General features: G+C 58.2%; 2 protein-coding genes across 4 annotated transcripts in view; one reads left to right on the top strand and one right to left on the bottom strand.

The window, feature by feature from the left end:
- Positions 1-98: 98 nt before the first annotated feature.
- MFAP2 (microfibril associated protein 2) lies at positions 99-6,136 on the top strand. Of its 3 annotated transcripts, none has more exons than XM_036914389.2 (9): positions 99-174; positions 2,447-2,521; positions 3,557-3,646; positions 3,851-3,877; positions 3,981-4,061; positions 4,182-4,226; positions 5,009-5,096; positions 5,302-5,375; positions 5,612-6,136. In XM_036914389.2, the coding sequence occupies exons 2-9, from the start codon at positions 2,485-2,487 to the stop codon at positions 5,713-5,715; spliced, it is 546 nt and encodes a 181-aa protein (XP_036770284.2). In that variant the 5' UTR covers positions 99-174; positions 2,447-2,484; the 3' UTR covers positions 5,716-6,136. The 3 variants fall into 3 exon arrangements, with proteins under 3 accessions (XP_036770284.2, XP_036770286.2, XP_057355760.1); XM_036914391.2 differs by having other exon boundaries at positions 117-174; positions 3,560-3,646; XM_057499777.1 differs by lacking the exons at positions 99-174; positions 4,182-4,226.
- Positions 6,137-6,266: 130 nt separating this feature from the next.
- CROCC (ciliary rootlet coiled-coil, rootletin) overlaps positions 6,267-22,730 on the bottom strand; it is a 39,012-nt gene continuing 22,548 nt past the window's right edge. Inside the window, exons 22-38 of the mRNA XM_036914387.2 lie at positions 22,389-22,523; positions 21,893-22,036; positions 21,247-21,485; positions 20,528-20,687; positions 18,725-18,892; positions 17,152-17,524; positions 13,853-14,022; positions 13,623-13,743; positions 13,160-13,323; positions 11,506-11,721; positions 10,625-10,849; positions 10,030-10,179; positions 9,505-9,705; positions 9,157-9,288; positions 8,298-8,477; positions 7,114-7,517; positions 6,267-7,075 (exon numbers count right to left, since the gene is read on the bottom strand). Coding sequence (XP_036770282.2) covers positions 7,431-7,517; positions 8,298-8,477; positions 9,157-9,288; positions 9,505-9,705; positions 10,030-10,179; positions 10,625-10,849; positions 11,506-11,721; positions 13,160-13,323; positions 13,623-13,743; positions 13,853-14,022; positions 17,152-17,524; positions 18,725-18,892; positions 20,528-20,687; positions 21,247-21,485; positions 21,893-22,036; positions 22,389-22,523 — 2,865 coding nt within the window. The 3' untranslated portion in view covers positions 6,267-7,075; positions 7,114-7,430. The remainder of the gene's footprint in view (positions 7,076-7,113; positions 7,518-8,297; positions 8,478-9,156; positions 9,289-9,504; positions 9,706-10,029; positions 10,180-10,624; positions 10,850-11,505; positions 11,722-13,159; positions 13,324-13,622; positions 13,744-13,852; positions 14,023-17,151; positions 17,525-18,724; positions 18,893-20,527; positions 20,688-21,246; positions 21,486-21,892; positions 22,037-22,388; positions 22,524-22,730) is intronic.

Raw genomic sequence — 22,730 nt, 5'->3', positions numbered from 1 at the left:
ATGTGAGGCCGCCCCCAGAAGGGGGTTGGAGACCCGAGGGCGCGGCGTGGCGGAGGCGCTCGCGTTAGGACCCAGCGGATCCGGGGCTGGAGGGCGGGCGCTGGCCCCGTCGGGGGCCCGGAGGGGGGCTCGGAGCGGGCAGACTCGGAGCGGGCGGCGGAGTGACCCGTCCAGGTAGGCGCGGGCCCGGCGGGGCGGGGGGCGCTCGGGGGTCTGGGTCGCAGGCAGGGGCGTTGGAGGGCCCTCAGAGCGGAGGGGTGTGGGGTTCGCGGTCCCCAATCCTGGAGGCGGCTGCGGGGTTCCCTGAAGCCGGGCCGTCTGTGCAGATGCTACGACGGCATCTGGAAAGTTTGGAGTCGCTTTGAGGGGCGCCTGGGTTTGGGGGAGCCAGCGACGGGGGCGTCGGGGATGGCGAGGTTGGAATGTGGCGGGTGGGGCGGGGGTGCCGGGCTGAGCGGCCGGACGGAGTCGTGGAGGGACAAAGAGACCAGAGACCCGGAGAGCGCGAGGGGGCCGCGGGGCCAGGTTCCCTGGCTGATTGTTCCCAGCTGTGCGGCGCTGCAGCATCTGGTTTCCTCCCGCCGGACCCCCGCGGCCTCCTGAGCGCGCAGAGCCTCCCTCCGAGGGCGCGTGGGGCCGAGGAGGCCCTGCTGGCTGGTCCCCCTTCTCCCCGGGAATGGGGTGGGGGTGAGGGGCTGGCCACAGCTGTGGAAGGGGCCGGAGGTGGGGGGCAGCCTGGGCAGGACCTGGCCTCCCCTACACCCCCAAACTCCGGAATCTCCAAGTGCCTGGAGGTGTGATCCTCCAGAGGGACCCATTCCCCCGGCCCCACCGCTGCTCCTTACGGCCTCCCCCTTGCCCTGGAGCCTGGCGGGGGGCCCGCTGGGGAGGAGAAGACTCCATCCCGAGGCTGAGAGGCCTAGCCTCGGAGGGGCCCTGGGGTCAGACAGGACCACCCCTGACACACACCGCTTAAGGTCCCTTGGGCCCCAACTCAGGGCCTCTTCCTGAGTGGTGACAGCTCCAGCTAGCCTGGCTGCCACCAGCCTGTGGGCCCAAGGACCGGATAGTAAGGCCTTGTGGGGAGCTGCCAGGAAGCGGCTCCACGTCTCTCGCACCCCCACCCCACCCCACCCCAACCGTGAGGAGCCAGACGCGCCCTACCTCTGGGGAGTGTCATCCCCGGCCCCCCATCCCACCTCACCCACCCACCCCTCTGTCCTCACTCATCTCACTGGACTGCAGCTTAAGGAGGGGAGCCAGAGGCTGGACGTATGAGATGGGCAGCGGGACAGAAGTCTCAGGACGGGGAGGAAGGCGGGAAAGATGCCTCTGTTTCTGCCGCTGTCCTTTCCCTCTCCCTAGATTCCCAGGGGGGAAATACCAGTTAGGTGTCCAGTTAGCTGCCTGGGAGACCCTTCGCTGTAGCAGGGAGGGGGCCTTCCTGAAGGGATGAGCCTGTGGATTCTCTCCCTGCCCTGGCGGTCTTGAGGCTGCCCTCAGCTGAGCTGGGCCTGCACAGGGGGATCCCCCTAGACTCCGCCAAGTCCACTGTGTGGCCAAAGACTGGAGGCTGTCGACCGGGAGTTCTTGAACTTCAGGAGCCTGGTGAACGCTATGGACCACAGCCCTTACCCTAAAAAATTACACACACAACACTTGTCATACACTGTTAGGGGTTCAGAATCCCTGAGTTGGGTGACATCATGGCACCCCCAGCGCTGCCCTTCTAGGATGCAGAGAAGCCCCCCTCCGTCTCCACCCGAGGTGCCTCCTGCTGCTGCAGACAAATAGACCTCAGTCTCATGAGTCTGTGAAGACAGCCAGGTCCTAGGAGGCCATGAGGCCTGGCAGGAGAGGAATCTTCTGGGGGTGGGAGCCCTGCCCGGGCCTGGCTGCCCTAGGGGCCCCTGGGGCCAGTGTATGCATGTGGTTTCTGCTGAGCAAGATGCTCAAGGCCCGGGGCTAATTGGGAGCATGTGGTGGGTTTGGCAGATGCTGCTGGGTCTGGGCTAGGATGTTGGCTCGGCAGGGCTGGGGTCCCAGGAATGGGCCTGGGGTCAGGGATTCACACAGACGCCTGAGGAGGTGCTGAGCTAGAAGGTAGACATAGGTGTGAGCAAGGAGAGCAGAGTCTGGACTAGTGGAGGATTAGAAATGTCCCCGCAGTGAGTGGGGTTAGGGTGGGGTCTGTCCGTTTGTCAAGATCAGCCCTGGAGCCAGGTTGGAGGCGTTGTTCCTTGAACCCGGAACACCTGGAGTACCATCAGGGGCAGCAGATGTCTCCCCAGAGTATCCCCCCCACCGCCCCAGCCTCTCTGACCCTTCAGATGCCGAGCTTCTATTCTGAGTGCCTCCTGCAGGCTGAATTTGGGAGAGCAGAGAGGGGCTCTGCAGTCCTGGGTCAGTAGACCTGGGGTGTAGCTTGCTCCTCCTCTTCCCCCAGCTGTCGGACACGAGCCCAGCCCGCTTCACTGTGTAGCCATGAGAGCTGCCTACCTCTTCCTGCTGTTTCTGCCTGGTAAGTGGCTCCTGGGACTGGGTGGGGAGAGGGGCACTCCCCTTATGCGCGTGGGCATGGGGCCCGTGCAGGGAGGCAGCTGGCAGTGAGCCTTTGTCATGCCCTACGGCCAGAACTCAGCTCCCTGTGCCCCAGGGCCTCCTGCCTCCCGGACCACAGGCTGGACTAGCCAACCCCACCCAAAGTCTGAGGCGTCTCCTGGGCCCTCACCCCAGTCTTCCACAGCAGCAGACAGGAGGGATCTGGAGAGTGAGCACAAGCTCAGGCACCAAGAGGCCATGTTTCCCCTCTTACTTACTCTCCTGGGAACTGATGTGCAGGAGTAGGGGGCACCCAAGCCAGGCAGTCTGGAGACCTGGGTTCTACACTCATTTGGGACCCAACCACACTATACAGTCTTGACCTTGGAGGAGGTCTCCATGGGTCAGAGGAGGAGTTACCAATGGAGATCACAAAGGCCCTGCAACTCTAGCATTCATTCATTCAACAGATACTGTTGAGCTCTTGTATGTTCCAGACACTGGGCTAGGTCCTGGGGCCGCAGCGATGAACCAGGCAGACCTGCACCTGGTGGCTCTGTCTGTCCAGGGAAGGGAGGGAGAGGTGACACATGTCAGATTGTGTTGAGTGCTGTGACTGAAGTGAACAGGAGGATGAGATGCACAGGGTGGGTGGGCCGGCGAGGGCCTCTTAGCAGAGCTAAAATTTCAGGTGAGATCTATCTGTGAGAGCAGCCAAGCAGGATCATAGGCCTGGGGAAAGTTAAGCGCAAAGGCCCCCAGGACCAGCCAGGAGGCCATGATGGGAGAGACCAGAGAGCAGGATAAGGTCAGTGAGGGGACACAGGACCAGGGGGTAGTCAGGGCCTTCATGGCCAAGGAGAGGGTTTGGATCCTGAGGATCTGAGTCTGGCTGTAGAATCTTAGGGTCTTACAAGCCTGCCCTTGCAACTCCCCCCTTCCCTCCCCAGAAGTGCCTCGGGCCCCCTGCTGTCCTTCCCTATGGGGGACCCCCTCATGCTTTTCATCCCCACAGCAGGCTTGCTGGCTCAGGGCCAATATGACCTGGACCCACTGCCTCCATTCCCGGACCACGTCCAGTATACCCACTACAGTGACCAGATTGGTAGGGGCCTTGCCTATCCCCCCCAGGTCTCTCCCAGCCTGGCCACATCATCAAGTCCTGACCCCTCAGCCAGGGACCGGGTGGGGTAGGGTGATCAGAATCTGGGGAGGGAGGTTGGTCCCTGGCTCAGCTGTGACCTCCTTTGCCCTTGGGGCTGGCAGCTAGCCTGACTCCTACCAACCCCACATTCATCTCTGTTTTTAGACCACCCAGACTACTATGATTATCAAGGTAAATGGCTGGGGCAAGACAGGGCTTGTGGGCATTTGGGTGGGGCGCCCATGGGGACTGGGCTGGGGATGGAGCAGATCCCCCTTAGCACTTCATGTTGCAGAAGCAACTCCTCGGCCCCCTGAGGAGCAGTTCCAGTCCCAGCAGCAAGTCCAACAGGAGGTCATCATGGCCCCCACCGTAGGTAGGCTATAGCTCCCGCCAGCGCGGGAGTGGGCCACCTGCACTGGGGCTGGGAGAGGTGACCCCACCCCGCCCTGAGTGGACCCCTCAGTGATCTCTGCCTGCCCCTCTCCCAACACAGTACCAGGAAACGCAGAGACAGAGCCCACAGAGCCTGGGCCCCTTGGTAAGAGCTTTCCTGACAGCTGGAGAGACTAAGACATGGCCCTAGTAGTTGGGGTGGAGTGGGGTACAGCCAGCCAGACCTTTTGCTTTCGTTGGGCTAGATGGTGGGGTGGGGTGGCTTGCCCACATGCCTGTGCTTTACACCAGCAGCAACCCCAGGGACCCCTAGGCAGATCTGGGACACTGCTGCCCGCTGGGCCTGGCTGGCAGTCAGTTGGCTACAGCCTCAGGAGGGGCCCTCTGCTCCCAAACACTGGGGGTGTGCTTGTGGGGCGGGCCGGGAGCGTGCTGGGGGCTTCCTGCCAGCCAGTGGGCCTGGGTGGTGCTCAGGCAGGCCAGGCCAGGCAAGGAGGGGACTGGAAGCCCGGGCCAGCTGAACAGCCCTGTGCTTCCCCAGCCAAGAGCCTGACAGTGAGATTGTGAGGGATCCTGCCTCCCCCTCATGTTAGTGCTCCTGTGAGTGTGCGCAGCCCTGCCTGTGAGGCTGGTGTGGACTTTTGTGACCATGTGCGTGGTTGTGTTTGAACTTAAGTGTGTTTGATATATGCTTCTAACTGTGGCTGTGAATTTGTGTAAGCATAAATATATCCTATAATATTGGGCAGCCCCAGAAGGCCCAGCGATGCCATGTATGTATCTGTTGGGTGTATGCGATGTGTGCACGTCTGGCCTGGGCCAGGGAGTGCAGGGCATACCTAGACCCTGAGATGAAAGCCAGTCTCCAGTGCCCCACCCCAGCCCTGGGCCCCCAGCTGCAGCCCCCGGTTTCCACCTGTCACCCAGACTGCCGTGAGGAGCAGTACCCATGCACCCGCCTCTACTCCATACACAAGCCTTGCAAACAATGTCTCAACGAGGTCTGCTTCTACAGGTGAGCGCAAACAGCGACTGGGAGCCGGGGTGGGGGCGGGGGCGGTTCCAGCCAGCCAAGGTGGGAGTTTGGGGCAAGACAGCAGATCCTGAAGGGGAGCCAAGCATGGTTAGGCCCAGGCCGAGGGCCCAGGGCTCCAGAGCTCTGATGGCGGCTTGTCTGGGCCCTCCCGCTGGGCTGACACCATCTCTGGACCTGTCCTCAGCCTTCGCCGTGTGTACGTCGTCAACAAGGAAATCTGTATCCGCACGGTTTGTGCCCACGAGGAGCTCCTCCGAGGTAGGAAGGCCTCCACCCCACACCTCCCCCTGCCCTGCACCCACTCATTGTCCATCCCCCCAATTTTCATCAAACACGCATTATGCGCCACAGCTGCTTCCAGGGACCCTGGGTCCCACCCCCCAACCTGCACCGCTTGTCATCCTCAGGACATCCTCCATCCGCAGGGCTGGGGAGGGGGCAGTTCCCATCACCCTGCTCGCCCCTGACGCCAGCTGCTTCCTGCCCCCCCACAGCTGACCTATGTCGGGACAAGTTCTCCAAATGCGGTGTGATGGCCAGCAGTGGCCTGTGCCAATCCGTGGCGGCCTCCTGTGCTAGAAGCTGCGGGGGCTGCTAGGGTGGAGCTAGCACCCTGAGCCCTGGACCGCCCCGGACCCTCCTCGGATCTGGGGCCCTCAGGCCCTGCCTGATCTGGTGCTTTTCTACCCAGCCTGACATCCCTTTTATTCTGTAAAAAGTTAGTGGACTGTGGCCCTGGGGGTTGTCTCAGGCTCCTCCCCCAGGCTGTGGCCACAACGGGGGGGCCCCCACCGCCTGGTCTTCATTCCCAGTAAGGGGCATACCAGGCCTCGCTCTCATCCCAGGGGAACCTGGGCCTCCAATGGGCCTTCTCAGCCCTCTGAGGACAGCGCCCCCCACCCCCAGCCCCTTGAGGTAGGCTATGCCCCTCACCCCAGCTGGTCTGCTTGGATTTCCTACAGCCCCCGGGCATAGACCACCTTTGTTTTATATAAAATTAAAAACATGTTTTTACAAAAGATTGTCACCTTTTCAGTCCAGAGCCCAGCAGTGGTGGCCAGGGGCCTCTACTGCTGCCTGCCCTCACTGAGAGGCTCCCTGGCCCCCCGGGGAGAAGGGACTGTTCAGGTGATCTGGGGCCTTGCCTCCGTAGTCCCAGCCCTGCCTCCTCATCTACTGGCTTGTGTTCTGACCTGCCCGGAAAGACGGACCACGACCACCGCCCTGCCAGGGGGCAGGAGTGTGCGCAGGGAGAAGACGACTCAGGGGTACACCTTTCTCGCTGGCAGGGCTGCCTGGGGAAGGCGTGAGTGCCCATTACAGGGGTGCAAGCCAAGAGGAGAGGCCACCTGTGTGGAAGCATAAGGACGTGCACAGGGGGGTGTAAGGAAGGGGTCAAGGTAGGTGGACTCTTGAGATCAAGGGCTTTTTGGGGGCTGGTGCAGGTCAGAAGGCAGAAACATGGCAAGCCATTCCACCTCCCTCTGACCAGCATGTGGAGGCCAAGCTGTGCATGAGTGATGGGCACAGTCCTATTTAACCCTCCAAACAGGCCTTGGGGTGGTACCGTTAATATCCCCAGGTTACAGACAGGAAACAGTCCAGAGGCATTAAGGAGCTCATGCCAGGGTCCACAGCTAGAATGGCAGGCTTGGGGCTACCCCCATCCCTCTTGCCCAGGCCCCATCTGTCTGCCCTCCCACCGCCTCCCTAGTGGGAGCAGCACACTGACAGTAAAGGGACACGTCTATATGAACCGTTTTTAGAAAATAGGGTCTTGTTACAAAAAAGAAAAACACAGTTCTGAACAGATAACATTGTAAAAAGGTATAAAAATACAGGGACTCTGAACTCTGAGGAATTTCCTGACAAACACTCTGAACTAGGCGGAGACATCTCTGCGAAGCCAGTGAGGATCTAGATGGTCTCTGACCCCTGACCTAGGCCTGGACACCAACCTCTTTCCCTGGGGCCTGCTCCACCATCAGCCAGAGACGAGGCGGGGTCTCCCTAACCCCTGGCTGCAGCTCAGTCACTCTCAGGGAAGGTCTCCTACTATCTGGAGTGGCCAATCCTAGGGCAGAGGGCTGGACTGAGGGGGACCTCAGACAGGGAGGCTGTCTGACGCTGGGCACCGCTGCTGTGCAGGTCTGGCCTGGTGCCGGGCTCCCTGCCCCCGCCGCACTGCTGCCCCAGCTGCCCCAGCTCTAGTGGCCCCAAGGGACTCAGGTTCCAGGCAGACGGTGCTGAAGAGGAGGCCCCTCCCCTGCTCCGGCCAGGGGCTGCTCTCCAGGATGTCCGCCAGAAAGGGGCTCATTTCTCTGGAGGGACGGAGTGGGTGGGGAAGGATGCTGAGCTCCTTCGAAGCCCCTGCTGCAACTGTCCCTTCAATGTGGACACCTGGACAAGAAAGAGGAGGTAGGGACAGCTCACCAGCCCAATTTCAGAGGAAGGGGGAGGGGTTGACTGGCTGAGACCCCAGAAAGGACCCAGTGCTTCCTATTTCAGAAAAAACAAGTCTCATGAAGAACAAGGGTTCCCTTTTCACTCTGCCTGTGTAGCAGCCAGCGTCACGGCCGCTTCTGACTGCTCAGTATCACTTTCAGGGCCACCCGGCCCTGCTCTCACTAGTAAGATAGGCCTGGCACTAGCCCGACTCCAGGGGTAGCCTTCCAGTGCAGCCTTGCCCTGCAGACGTGAGTGGGTCTGGGATGGGCAGAAAGAGGCCTGTGATCTATGCTGGCCGATGAGGCTCCTCTTTGGGACTTCTGCTGTTGTGCACAGGAGAAAGCCCAACCTCCACTCCCTTCTGGGATGGAGCATCGTTGGGAAAACCTGAGGCTGAAGTTGTTGAGGCCACCTGTGTCACCCAGTGAGAGGACCTGCCCTGGGCATTGAGCCGGAGCAGAGCCCTGGCAAGGGGACTGAGCTCCAGTAACATCGCCTGAGGCCCTGTGTCCAGCCATGGTTAATGCCAACAAAGCCGCCAGACCATTCTAGTCCTGGGTGCCATTGACCACTAATAGCCCAGAGGTCATGACGGGGCCTCTCCTCCTTACCCTCTGCTCCCCCTCCAGGTCCACATCCACACCTTTATCCTTGCCTAGCTTCCTGAGAGGGGCGTCCTGTTGGTTCTGCAGCCCCCTGGGGAGGGGCTAGAGCCCAGCCAGGCCTGAGTACCTGCTCTTCCAGGCCGCGCACCCTCTGCCGGTGCGCCCACTCCCGTGCCTCCAGGGTGCGCTCCGTCTGTGCCTGGGCGCTGTGCAGCCACTCCACCTCCTGCTGTAACTCCAGCCTCTGCTGCTCGTCTGCCTCCAGCTGGGCTGGGCTCTGGTCCTGCTCCAGCGCCACTACCTGGGCCTGCAGGAGGGGCCACTAGTTGGGAGTCCGGCCCTGTGTGTGTGTGTGCATGCAGCGAGGCAAGAGCCTGAAGTTCCCGGGCAAAGCCAATGCAGGCAGGGACACAGGGAAGATCTTTGTTTGTTACCCCCCCTGTGTTCACTGGCCTGTGATTCCTGGGTCAGGGTATCTAGTGACCCCCACTCAGACAAGCAGACACGCATATTCAGACACAGAGATAGGCCCTCTTACAGGTGCAAAAGCAAGCATGGAAATAAATAACTGTGTTCACATGAATACATGCATATGTGCAAAAGCCTAGTACTCACACGTGCATTTGCATACACGACACATGTACACACATGTAACACATTCCTAATTCTTAGACTTGCCACATCTGCACACAAGATGCATGCTACATGCACGAGAACACTCCCACATATACTCATACCTCTACACATCCACAACACACACGAACGCACAGGCTAACCAGCCTTTAGCCTCTCTTTTTCTCTCCATTTTGGGGAAGGCCCCTCCCTCTAGGACCCGGTTCTGGGCTGACCCCTGCAGGAGTTGAGAGCCCTGGGCTGGCTGAGCCATCAGCAACTCCTGAGACTGCCTGGCATTCAGGTGGGGTGGCGTTGGGGTCCAGGTCTTGGGAGAGAGAGGGTGTCCAGGGCTGGGTGGGCAGGGGCTGGACCTCCAGTAGCTGGATCTGTCTCTGGGCCTCAGCCAGCTCCAGCTCAGCCCCTGTGAGCGTACGGTCCAGGCGGCCCTTCTCTGCACTCAGCCGCACTGAGTCCTCGTGGCTGCGAAGCTTCTCCCGCTCCACCTAGGTGGAGAAAACAGGACGGTGGTCAGGATGCCAGGGGAAGGAGGGAAGTCCTGGGAAGGGGGAAGGGGCTCAGAGAGGTCTGTCAGGTTAGAGGCACTGGGATCAGCGGTCAGGGGGGACCTGGGGCCCCTCAGGCCCTAGGGACACACAGCTGGGATCAACTATGACTAGGACCCAGAGGAAGTGGGGGAGGGCCCTGGGGGTGCAGCCCACCTTGTCCAGCATCCTCTTGAGGGCCACTCGGTCCTTCTCTAGACGCAGGGCTGACCGCCCCACCTCCCGCTTCTCGGCCTCCAGCTGGGCCAGGCTGCGCTGCAGACTGCCCAGGTGTTCCTGCAGCCGCCGCCGCTCGTCCTGCAGTTTCTGGACCGTGCGCAGGGCCGCGGCCTCACCCTCTTGTCGTTGCCGCAGCACCTGCAGAAGCCAGCAAGTCCCTGATCCCTCTGGGCCTCTGTGTATCTGAAGCTTGGAGACGATAATGGCCACCTGCTGTGCCCACTCACTGAGTGGGGAGATTGTGAGTCCCACATCACAGACCTATCACCTGAGAGCAGAGAGGGCTCCTCTCTGGGCCTCAGTTTCTCCATCTGTATAATGGAACACGGACCGAATGAACTATGCTTCCTCGTGGGAAGCTGGGCCTGGGTTTGGAATGACGATGAGATGGGTGAGAAGGTCTCCACCCCATGCCAGGGCCCTCAGAGTCCTGGGAATGAAGGGGCCCATCCCGGCCCTCACCTCCTGAAGCTGCTGCAGCTGCCCCTCTGCCTCTGCCCGCTGCAGCTCCAGGTCCGCCAGCTCGCCCCGCGTGGTCTGCACCTGCTCGCCCAGGGAGCTGCTTTGCTTCCGAGCCTCAGATAATGCCTGCCGAGCAGCCACCAGCCGCTCCTAGGGGTCCAGGGATGAGAGTGCCAGGTCGGCCTGGGAGTCCTGAGGCAAAGGGCTCCTCTCTACTCTGTACCTCCGAACCAGGTACACAGCCCGTGAAACAGGCAGTCATCTCACCCGGAGGGTCAGCCAGACAGCAGGCCAGGCCCAAAGCCTATCCACTGACCCCTCAGACCCCAACTCCCCCCATTAACCCTGCACGTGGGCTCCCACCCAGGCCTGTACTAGGGGGCTAGTCCTCTTAAGGGCCCACCCCAGCCAGAGCCTCCTCTCATTGGCTGAAGCTGTCATTGGACTCACCACCCCCCTCAAAACCAGCTCTCACTGACGGCTCTTTAGGGTTGTCAACTGACTTCCCCATTGGCTGGCTCTCCCAGCACAAGCCTGCCCTGGTTGGCTAGCTCTCACGGGGCCCACCCCCAGCCAGACCCTGGAACCTCCATACTTGGAGCACTTGGCGGTCATGTTCACAGGCAGTTAGGGTCTTCTGTAGGTGTAGATTCTTGTCCTGGGTGCTGGTGAGGCTGGCGCTGTTCTGGGCCAGGGTGTCCGTGAGGCCCTGTACCTTATCCCGCAGGGCCCCCTCACTCTCCTCCACCTTGGCCAGGGCCCCGCTCAGCCGCTCCACCGTCAGCTGCAGAGTCCCTGCCTTCACCTCACTGTCTGCCACCTGGCAGGAAGACAGGCAGGACAATAAAGTGGCTCTGCTCTTGCTGTGATCTCCCAGAGGGAGGGCCAACCCAACTCAAGCCAGGCCATTCTTACCTCATTCTAGGCCTGCATCACTGATACTCATTGTTCTCATGCACTCCCACTGGCTCAGCCTACTGTAACCTGGGCCCCATCCCACTGCTGGTTAACCACCCTCCAATGCCAACAACCTGACTGTCTCAGACCCCATCATCACCATGTTCTCATTTCCCACTCCCCCCTTCTATGGAGGGGAAAGGGTAACTATCACAACACTATAATTTTCTATGTCCTTAACTGCAAGGCTAACAGCTACTGAGCATTCTAGTTAGAGCTGAGCTTCCTGGGAGCCAAGGCAAAAGGGAAAATGAGTGAAATCTCCATCTCTAACTTGTTCCACATGCTGCCTGTGAATGCAGGGAACTGTGATCAAAGAGTCCTAAATTCTAATTTTGGCTTTGTCTCTTTTTAGCTATGTGATTTCGGTAATGACATTACCTCCCTGAGCCTCTGTGGACCCTGTGAAATGGGATGGTAATACTCACCTCACAGGGTTACTGGGGACATAACCCCTGTAAAGCACTTGGCACTGGGCACGCTGATGAGGGCATGCTGTAAGTGGAGAAGGGGACCCACCTGTCTCTGCAGGGAGTCCACCCGATCCTGCAGGACCTGGGCGTGGGCCTCGCGGTCACTCAGGCCCAGGCGGCTGCGCTGCAGTTCCCCCTCGAGCGAGCGCCGCTGCAGCTCGAGCTTGATGGTGCGGTTCTCAGAGGCATCCAGCACCTCCTTCAGCCGCCGCTTGTCACTCTCCAGCTTCGCCTCATTGGCCTTCATCTTGCTGATCTTGTCCTGCGGGCAGGGGAGGGCTCAGGCCCAAGCGCCAACCCCACCCCACCCCCACCATCCCTCAGGACCCCTAGGAGAAAGTGGGGAGCAGCTGGTCCAACCATTCACTGTGTGATCTGGGCCAGCCTGTGACTCTCTTGGGGCCTCAGTCTCCCTTAGATGGGTTGCCTTGAAGATCCCAGAGCACTTTCTGGTTTCGGCCGAGTCTCCCAGGCTGTGTGAGCCAGGATCATCTCTTCCTGCTCTCTGGCCCTATTTTACATCTGTATAGTGGGGGGACTGCACTGGTCCGGGGGTGCCACAGCCTGGGTGTTCACAGGGGACTGTACACATGCAGATTCCAGGGCCCTGCTGTGCTGCATTGCTCTCCAGAGGTGAGCCCAGAAGCTGCATATGCGGTCTGAGCTGAGTCAGGCAGGAGCCCTAGGCCCTACTGGGTTTTAGGGGACAATGTTCCTCTTTCCCCAAATGAGGTCAGATGATGGAGGCGGCTCAGGGAGGTGGGATAGGACAAGAAGACAGACTGGAGTCCCTCCATTCCTAGACACAGGGCAGGTCAAGGGTGCGTTATTACAACACCCCCCAGGCCTGGCCCCTCTCCCGCCCTGCTCAGACCCCCAACCCTGCCATGTCTGGGCCCAGCAGCCCCACTCTGGCTCTTGCCCAGCTTTGTTCCTGGCCTCCTCCCACGGCCTCTGTGGCTGGGCTCTAGGCCAGAGCTGGAGCCGCAGACACAACAATCCAGCTCCAGCTCGGCCGGGAGCCAGAGGCAGAGGGTGGGCTGTGGGGGCAGTAATGAAGGGCCAGGAGAGGAGAGGCGGGCAGGGAGGGAGGGGATCACAATCTGAGTCTCAGAGATGGGCTCAAGGCTCTGGCAGCCGGGGCTATTACCACTAGGGCCTGGTCTCCTGCCTTAGACACACACACACACACACACACACACACACACACACACACACACGCAAGCACACATGCACGCATGCATACAGGTATTCACAGATGTCCCCCCACACACAGAAAAAGCCCAGAAGACCACTCTTGTGACCATACAGAGATGAAGGAAACAGAGGTCCTGAGAACCACCTATGTGTTGAGAGCATGCGTGCACGCTGTTTCTGGGGGACAATGATTGGTCTGCTCTGTTACAGGTGAGGAAAATAACCATCGGGCAGGCTAATAAGCAGTGAGGTGAGGACCTGAACCCAGGCTGTAAGACTCAACAGCCCGGGCTCCTCCTTCCACAGCCTACCGACCTCAATGAGGAATGTGAGGCTGGAACCTGAACGTGCTTTTGGAGAGAGTAACAGGCCGGTCACTTCCGTGGGTGCTGAGAGACCCAGGCAGACAGAAACAAAGAGACATGCACAGCAGGACTTACAGACATCCACTTGGGCACACACCGATGCCCCCTCAGCCCTGCCCGCTCTCAGCCCCTGCCTACCTGGCCGGCCTGAAGCTTACTCTCGGTGGCCTGCAGGCTCCTCTCCAAGGCGGCCACCTGGTCCAGTGCTGCCCGGCGCTCCCGCTCACTGCGCCGCACGCTCTCCTCCTGCAGTGCCAGCTCTGCCTGGGCCCCACTCAGTCGCCCATCTATGCTGCGCCGGGCTGCAGCCCACACCCAGCCCCATCAGGCGTGGCCAGGTGCAGCCCCAAGACCTGAGCCAGACCACAAGTGCCCGGCCTGCCCTCCATCCACCGTAAGTCTTCCTCAGTGAGCCTTGGAGGGTGTGTGGATCTGGACATGGGCTGGAGCTGACCACAGGTCTCCCAGAGGAGACAGCCTGACTCGGGTCATGGTGGCCACAGCAGGGACTTGGGAGCCCCTCAGACCAACCCCACAGCCTCCCACCTCAGCTGCTAAGGGCACAAGGGAGCGAAAAAAGGGCCCCGGGGGCCAGACTCACCTTCCTCCCTCTCTGCCACGGCCTTCTGCAGCTGCCTTGCCCGTGAGGCTGCACTGTCCCTCTCAGCCTCCATCTCGGCCAGCTGGTGACTCAGGGCACTTGTCTGGGCCCGGAGCTCATCCTGCAGCCCCAGCATCAGGGGAAAGGGAAATCCCTGCTCTGGCAACCGGCAGCACCTCCCAGGGCCTCAGCCACCTGGTGCCCTACCCAGCCACTCACAGCAGCCTCACCCGTTCTCTCTGAGTGCTCTGCAGCTCCTGCAGGAATTCCTGGAGGGCTCCCCGCACTGCTTCCGGGTCCAGGTCTGGGGACACCGGGGAAGGGGCAGGTCCTGGGGATGGTGGCTCAGACCCAGGGCTGCGTTCCAAGGGGCTGGGACTCCTGAGCCCTTCCCTGCTTCCTAGAGGAAGATATGTACTCAGGGATAGAACCACTGGCCTCTCCTGCCTGGATGGGTCCTGCAGGTTCTTTAAGCACCCTATCCCTCCCTGCTGCACCTAGCAACGCACTCAGGCTTCCCACAGCACAAATTGGGGCTCCTCACCCTTTTGCTTAACCCTCACCAGCCCCCACAGTCCTCAGGACAAGGGCAGTTTCCTTGCCATTACTTGGAGGCCCTGATGCTCACCCCAGCATCACCCTCTCACCCTGTACAAGCTAGACACCCCACATCACCCTCAGCGCCTGTGTTCTGGTACATTCCCTCTTCCAGCATATGGCCTTCATACGCACTGTTCCCTTCTCTCCCCATGGCTTTTCTTTGGCCCATTCCTTTAAGATTACTCTCCACAGGTCTCCCTGACTCCACGCTGGGCTGGGGAGCTCATCCCACCCTCACAGGGCTCCAAGGTCTGCCTCCTCACCCAGACGATGAACACCATGAGGGCTGCATCCCCAGGGCAAGGTCTAAGGGTGGACCCTCCATTTCAATCACTCCCTGGAGATAAGGACCGATTTCCCCCCTTAAACGCTGAGCATGCTCACAGCAGTTAAGTCATTTACTTGGTCTCTAAGCTGGGAAGCTCCAGAGCCGGGTTTTAAAATGCTTGGGAGATGACGGGCAACCAAGAAGTGGGAGGGGCAGGGCGGACAGGACAGCACCTGGTGGCCAACACGGGAACTGCAGGACAGGGTGTCCAACTGCTCTTAGCGTCCTCCTGCCTGCACCACACGGCCCACAGCTCCATCAGCGCACAAACGACCCAGGCAGGGCAGGACGGCTACCCACTTTCCCCACCAGGCCTCCAGCCCCCCAGAGTAAAGCCAGCATCTTTGTAAGTGGCCTGCAAGGGCTGCTTCAGCAGGCCTTTTGTCTCCATGTCCTCACCTGCCATCTCTCCACCTGGCTCTCTGTACTCCGGCTCCTCTGTTCCCCTTGCTGTTCACAGGACAGGGGTGTTTCCACTCAGGACCTTTCCACTTGTCCTGGAGTCTCCTCCCACCCATTCTTCTTAACTCCCAACTCCTCAGTGACGCTTGCTCCGTCTCCCACACAAACACCCCTATCCCCACCCCTGCTTTTATCTTTAAAAATTTTTATTGTGATAAAATATATATTACACAAAATATGCCTTTCTAACCATCTTTAAGTATACAATTTAGTGACATTATATTCACTGTTGTGAATGACCATCATCATATCTGTTTCCACATCTTTTTCATCACCCCTATTATGGGTTGAATTGTGTCTCCCCAAAATTCATTTGTTGAGTTCTTAACCCCCTCATACCTCAGGGTGTGACCTTATTTGGAAATAGGGTTACTGCAGTTGTAGTTAGTTAAGATGAGGTCATACTGGAGTAAGGTAGGCCCCTAAGCCAATATGGCTGGTTTTCTTATAAAAAGGGGAAATTTGGACACACACACAAGGAGAAGGCCATGTGAAGATTAGGGTTCTGCCACCATAAGCCATGGAACTACCCAAAGCCAGGAAGCCTGAAATAAATTCTTCCCTAGCACCTTCCAAGGGAGTGAGGCTGGGCCAACAGCTTGATCTTGGACTTCTAACCTCCAGACTGTGAGACAGTAACTTTCTGTTGTTTAAAATATTAACTGTATGGTACTTTGTTACAGCAGCCCAGCGAACTAATAAAACCTCAAACAGAAACCTTGTAAACCATTAAGAAATAACTCCTAATTCTCTCCTCCCCCAAGCCACTGGTTACCTCTAATCGGCTGTCTTTGTGAATTTGTCTGTTCTGGATATTTCATGTAAGTGGAATCATACCACACTTGTCCTTTTGTGACTGGCTTGTTTCATTTAGCATAATGTAATCATCCGTGTTGTAGCACGTTTCAGAATGCCATTCCTTTTTAAGGCTGAGTACTATTCCTGTGTATGGACATACCACCTTTTGTTTATCTATTCATCTGTCAATGGACATTGGTTGCTTCCACTTTTTGGTTATTTTGAAAAATGCTGCTGTGAACACTGGTGTACAAGTACCTGTTCAGGTCCCCATTTTCAGTTCTTTGGTGTATGCCTAGGGGTGGAACTGTTGGGTTATATGGTAATTCTAAGTTTAACTTTTTGAGGAACTGCCAAACTATTTTCCACAGTGGCCACATCATTTTACAATCTCAGCAGCAGTGCTCCTTATTTTTCCTTAGCTATTTTCCAGCCCTTACTACCACCCAAAACATTCTGTATTTCATTTATATACCACATTTACTGCCTGCTACTCCTATGCCTAGAGCTCTGTAAGAGCAGAAATGCTTGTCAGTTTAGTGTGCTCCTCCATCCCCAGTACTTAAATTGTATTTCGCACAGAGTAGGTGCCTAATAAATACTGAGTTAACTTGATAAATGTAACCGTGGGACTAAATCTGTGGATTTGAAGAGAGAACTCCTCAATATTCCACAGTGAATTTCCCAGATTCCACAGGTTCCATTCTAGGCCCTAGAAATCAAGATGAGATTGTGCCAAGCTGTGCCAAGTTGAGTGCTCCCTAAAGGGGTGTGAGCACCCCCTGAAGCACAGGGCTGGTTTTCCCAGCATCACCCACCCGGCCTTGGGAGCAGGTGGGGCTGGGAGGAGTTCTGAAATTTATCTGCCTGGGGATATCGGGGTCACAGGTCTGGCAGGAGGGGTGTGGAACTAGGGATGGGAGGAGACTGAAGAGGACGCAGAGCTGAAGGCGAGAGGGCGGGGCCAATTACAGAGCATGGAAGCTCCGCTCGGCAGGACAGAGGAGAACTAAGCAGCTGCACTGCTCCCGCCCTTTAAAAAGCGTCCAGGGAGCGAGGATCAGCAAAGGGGCGGCGCCTCAGCGAGGGGTCAGTGCGGAGACCAGTCGAGAGGCGTGGCCAGCGAAGGGCGGGATCCCCAAAGGAACGGAGAGCGACGCGAAGGCGGGGCCCAGGTGGGCGGGGGGCAGGGACTTGGCGAAGGGGCGGGGCTTGAGACCGCTGTCGTGGGAGCTCGGCGGGCCGCCTGCGGACTCGTAGGCGGAACAGAAAGGGACGTCGGGGCGGGGACTCCGCGAGGCGCACCCACCGGCCTCCCCTTCCCAGCGGCGCGCAGCTCACCTCCCGCCGGAGCACTCCCAGCCGGGGAGCCGGGCGGGGGCCGCGGGGCCGGGCTGGGCGAGCGGCCCAGACCCAGGCCCCGGCGCAGGGCCGAGCGCAGGCCGCCCAGCTGGGCCTCGGCCGAGCGGCGCTGCGCCTCCACGCGCGCCAGCTCCGTCTCCAAGCCCTGCGCCCGGCCCTCGGCCGCGCTCAGCCGCAACCCCAGCTCCGCAGCCTCGGCCCGCGCCCCTTCCAGCTTCAGCTCCAGGCTGCGGGCATGGTCCAGCTGCTGCTTCTCGGCGCCGCGCGCCTCCTCCAGGGAGCCCAACAGGCCTCGCTCGCGGGCCCGGAACTCGCCCTCCTGCTCCTGCAGCTTCCGCTGGGCTCCCTGGAACTGGGGCGGGCGACGCCGGGAGGTGGGGGTGAGCGAGGCCACCCCCCAACCCGATGCGCTGCCCCCCTGCCCCTCCTGGAACCCACCCGCCTAAAACTGGCGAGAACACCTGATTCTTTAGTGGTCTCCACCCAAGCAGGATGTGCAGGAACATCCATGGAGTGTGGGAGTAAACAATTTCTCTCTTCCTACCATGTATATGCCTTGTAATATACACAGGTTATTAATAATAAGCTAATAGCTAACAAAGGACTTACCAGTGCCAGGCACTAAGTAATTTCCCCCCAAAAATCAACTCTAATTACCACTATGAATCATCTCCATTTTACGAATGAGGGAACTGAGATACTAGAGTAAGTTAAGTAACTTGCCCAAGGCCACGCAACTAGTAGGCTGAGAACAAGGATCCAAAGCCAGGCCTTCTGGCTCCAAAGGCTGTTCTCTTAACCACTAGGCTATATGCCTCTCTGTGCATATTTAATTTTAGTTTAACAATAAATTCACACAGTGGGGCATGTACTAAAAAATTATTTACCAAGGGAGTGATCTCATGTGTGCGCACAACACACACAGCCCTCTAGTTTAAAGAATGAGTCAACCTCTCATGGTCATCAGTTTGACCAGAAACCACCATTTACTGAGCACCACCTGGATGCCAGGGCCTGTGCCAAAGCTCTTTATACATCCCCTGTTGTGCTAGCCCCTATCCACAAGTGCTCTGAAGCACAGAGTGGTTGAGTGACTCAGTAAAGGTCACAGTAGATTTACCACAATGAAACAGCCAGAAAAGCAGAGTGGAAATAGTTTAGGCTTTGGGGTCAGACCTGGCAGTTGTGTGACCTTGGGTAGATCCCTTGACCCCTCCGAGCCTCAGTATCTGGTTCTCTCTGTAAAATGGGACTAAGTGTACCTACATCATGAGGCACCTGGAAAATCAAACAGGGTTGTCTAGAGATCCCCTGACCCTGACCCTGACCCTGCTACATAGTTCTTAACAGTTGTCAACTATGACTGTTACACTTGGGGAAGAATCTCAAGGAGTGGGGGACAGGGACAAGTCTTCGGAAGTGATCTTGAAGAATGGCTCCAGCATTGGAGTCCCTACCTGCTTCCACTGGAGGGAGGACAGAGGCACAGGGCAGCCCAACTGCCTCCTAGGACCCTCCCAAGTTCATGCAGCCCACCCACCTGCTTAGTTACCTCCTGCCGCAAGGCCTCCATGCTGGCCTCACCCTTCAGCAGCTTCTGTCGTAGGCCCAGGGCCTCCCGCCGGCCCTCCTTTTCCACCCGTTCCCCCACTGCCAGGCGGCCCTGCAGCTCCACCAACTCGCGGCCCAGCCTGGTATTCTCACTGTCTAGCATCTTCATCTGTAAGAAAGAGAAGACACAGGTGGGACCTAGGACTCGTTCTCGGCACTCACAGCCCCATCTAGTCCAGGGTGGCGAGTACCTGTTCAGTTCTGCCCCAGACAAGGCCTGCACAGGGGGCACTCAGGACCCACTGCTCTAAGGACATATACATCGAGCGCCACCCCCAGATCACTGGAAGCCTGAGCCCTACTTGGTACACCTGGGCACCAGTTATTCATTTCACCCCTAATCAAAACTATCTATCATGGGGAATGGGAGGAGAAGGGCTGGACCCCTATCAGAAGAGGAGTTCTGTGAGGCAGGACCCACAGCTCTCTGGGCACCTTTCACCTCTACGGTAATGCCTAAGTTCTAGGAATACTTACTTAGTGTCTACCTGTTCTAAGCACTTCAATGGAATGAACTCATTTAATCTTCACACAATTCTATATGGGATAGGTACTAACAGTATCCCTGTTTAATAGATGAGAAAACTGAAGCTCATAGAGGTAAGGTGACTTGTCCAAAGTCACACAGCCCACAAGCAACACACTGGGTTTTGATGTCAGACAAGTGGAATGCAAAAGTGTGTTCTAGGGCCCTATTTCTCCAGAGAAGCAGGTGGGGTTGCTGGGGTTGGTAAGGCCTACCTACCCTCGGTGTTATAGTGAGGGGAACATGAGATCATGCTGTAACATGCAACGCACCCAGCAAGAGCCTGGCACACAAGAGTAAGTTCCTTTCAGGGACTCCTGTGGTTCCCCAGGACTTCAGCCCAACCGGAAAGGGTCTGGGTAAAGAGGCACTGGTGGGAGGTAGACAGGATTTATTATTCGGGCTGTGACATCTCTGGGTGAGGCAGCACCTAGGAGCCAAATGGAGCCGTTTCCTCTTCTGAAGTGGGAAAACTTGCATCTGCAGTGCCCGGGGCAGTGCCCAGTATACAGCAGGCACTTGTTAAATGCCTGCTGTTGACGATGAGTCTGGAGATATCTAGTTCAGGGATCAGTGAACTACAGGCCAAATTCTTCCAGTTGCCTGTTTCTATAAGGCCTTCAGCTAAAGATGTTTTTACATTTTTAAATAGTTGAAATCTGTTCAATTTTGTAATGGTTAAAAGAGAATCAACAGAACAGTATTTCTTGACACACAAAAATAATGTAAAATCCAAATTTCAGTGTCCATGAACAAAGTCTTAATGGAACCCATGTCCACTCGGTTATGTGCCCTCTAGGATGGAGGTGGTGGTCCTACCAGAGCAGAGGTGAGTAGTTGCAACAGACTGTATGGCTCATAAAACTAGAAATGTTTACTGAGCACTTACAAAATAAGTTTGCCAGCTTCTTTCTAGTTCACGGGATCTGCACCTTTTTTTGTTCACAGATTCCTCTGACAACTGAATAGGGGCTCCAGACCCTCTCCTTAGAGAAACATCAATATGTGCACAAGTATACATCCATAGTTTTACACATGGTTTCAGGGATTCAAGGACATCTCAGAGTCCATCTACTAATACCAAGGTTAAGTAAGAAGTCTTGTTATAGTTCAAACTCTGCTTTTACATACGGAGAACTTCAGCTCCAGGAAGGGGTTGCCATTGGCCCAGGGGCACCCAGCGAGTGCCCTGGGCGGGTGTAGCGCTCGGTAGGGTACCTGCCGCCGGAGCTCCTGCAGCTCCCTCCGAGCCTCCAGCCGTGAGCGCTCCACCTCCTGCAGCCCAGCCCGCAGCTCCCCAGCCTCCTTGCCCATAGCCGCCCGTGCCTCCTCAAGGAGCACCAGCTTCTGCTCCTTGTCCTCATTGGCAAGCTTTAGGCTGGAAGGGGCAGAGGGAAGAGGTCAGCGACAGCCCCGGGTCCTGGGAAGAGTACAGCATGTGGCTCTACACAAAAGTCTGTTCCCCTAATTCCCGAAAGGGTCCAGCTAGCTCTTGGCAGAGCTGAATAATTGCAACAGAGACTGTGTGGCCCATAAAGCTGGAAGTATTTACTACTGGGAGCTTAAAAAAAGTTTGCCTGGTTCTGGTGCCCCAAGTGCAACTTGCCCATGTGGCCTATGAGCTGAGCCCTCCAGGGCTGGGGGCCAGGCCCTCGCCTGAGATAGGTAGACCAGTGACTCCGGCAGGGGGCTCATCTCCAGGGTGACACCAGCTGGTGGGGTCGGAGTCTGGACTCAACCTGCTGCCACCGTTCCCCTTCAAGTAGGAAAATTACTTAAAATGACCCAAGTGGCAGGATATAGTTTGAGGGCAGACTCTCTCCATCTGTGCAATTTCCCCAGAACCGTGGAGGAGAAGTTGGCTTCCAGGGGTGAGATTCAGTGTGAAGGACAGGGCTTGGTGAAGCACTCCAGGCTGGTCCCGCAAGTCACCCCACCTGATCCGCTCGCTCTCAGCCTTCTTCACTGCCCCCCGCAGCTCCTCGTTGGACCGCCGCAGGGCCTCGCGCTCCTTGGCACCCTCGCCCAGGCTGCGCCGTAGCTCGCCGGCCTCCTGGCGCTGGGCCTCGCGGCCCTCCTGGCTCTCGCGCACTTTGCGCTGGGCCTCCAGCAGCTCCCGCCGCAGCCCGTCGCGGGCATCCTCCAGCAGGCGCAGCTGGCTCCGGAGCTCTTCTGCCTGTGAGGATGGTGGGTTGTCACAGGACAGAGTCAGGCCCCGTTCAAGCAGGGCCTGGGCGGAAACCAGCCCAGCCTCACATCCCTGACCGTGGGTGCCTGTCTGACTACGCTGCAGCAACTCAAGACCATGGCCCTGAGCTATGACTTGGGGCAAAGCATGCTGAAGCCAGTGGTGTTTTGGCCTGAAATAGTGTTCAATCAGGATCATCCTAAGGACAGACACAACACTAAGAGAGCAGAATCCCACCAGCCCCTCCTTGAGTGCCCCTAGTCTCACATGTACACAATAGGTACTTAATAAATCTTGCTGCCTCCTAAGTTGGCTGTTCATTTGTTCTCAAATGCAGGGACAAATCTGACACTCTCCTGGGCCCCTGCCCAGAGAGTTGGGGACAGACAGCTCACCTCACGCACACAGGATTCCCGCTGCCTGCTCAGGTCTCGGGCCTGTTCTTGGAGCCTCTTCACCTCCTGGGCATGGGCCGCAGCAGCCTCCTCAAGCTGGGCCCGTAGGTCCCGCAGCTCGGACGTCAGGGTGTTCATGGTGCTCTAGGACAGAAGGGCCCCTCAGACTCGGCGCTGCTGCAACCCCGGCCCCTGCTGCTCCGAAGTAGGCCAGCTGAACAGCCCTTCCTGCTGGCCTGCCAGACCCCCTGCTGGTCCCTCCATGCCTACTGAGTGCCGTCCACGTAGCCAGTCACTCCCTCAGACTAAGGGGTTCACCGGGGCAGAGCTGTGCCACCTCCCTCAGATGGGGACTGCCAAGGATGGTCTGAAGCTCCCCCTGTAGGCTGGCGGCTTCCCCTGGGCACAGCCATGCCTTCCCCTCAGACAGGAGGCTCCTCCAAGCAGAGCTGTGCCTCCTGGCTCCAGTGGAGGCCCACCTGCCGGCCTGCCCTACCCGGTCCTGCTCCTGCCGGCTCTGAGCATCTCTCTTCTGTCGCTCCATCTCCAGGGAGATGGTGGCCAGGCTGTGCTGGGTACCCATCAGCTTCTCTGACAGTGCCGTTTTCTCAGATTCCTTCAGGGACAGGGCCTAGGCAGAGACAGGAAGCACGGGCTTCAGGGGCTGGTCGGTCTTGAGGCATGTTCTGGCCTTCCCCCATCCTGCCCTGGGAAATGTGCCCACTGGAGGCTTGAGCCTTAACTGGATCACCACAGGTGGACCCAGGGCAGAGGTGCAGGCTCCACCCCTGCAGCTCCAGAAAAGGGTACAACAGCAGTAATGATAATTCTGGACATG

This window comes from Manis pentadactyla, chromosome 4 (assembly GCF_030020395.1).
Source record: "Manis pentadactyla isolate mManPen7 chromosome 4, mManPen7.hap1, whole genome shotgun sequence".
Taxonomy (NCBI): domain Eukaryota; kingdom Metazoa; phylum Chordata; class Mammalia; order Pholidota; family Manidae; genus Manis; species Manis pentadactyla.
Note: the sequence above shows the minus strand (reverse complement) of the source record. Positions and strands in the feature narration are given on the sequence as shown.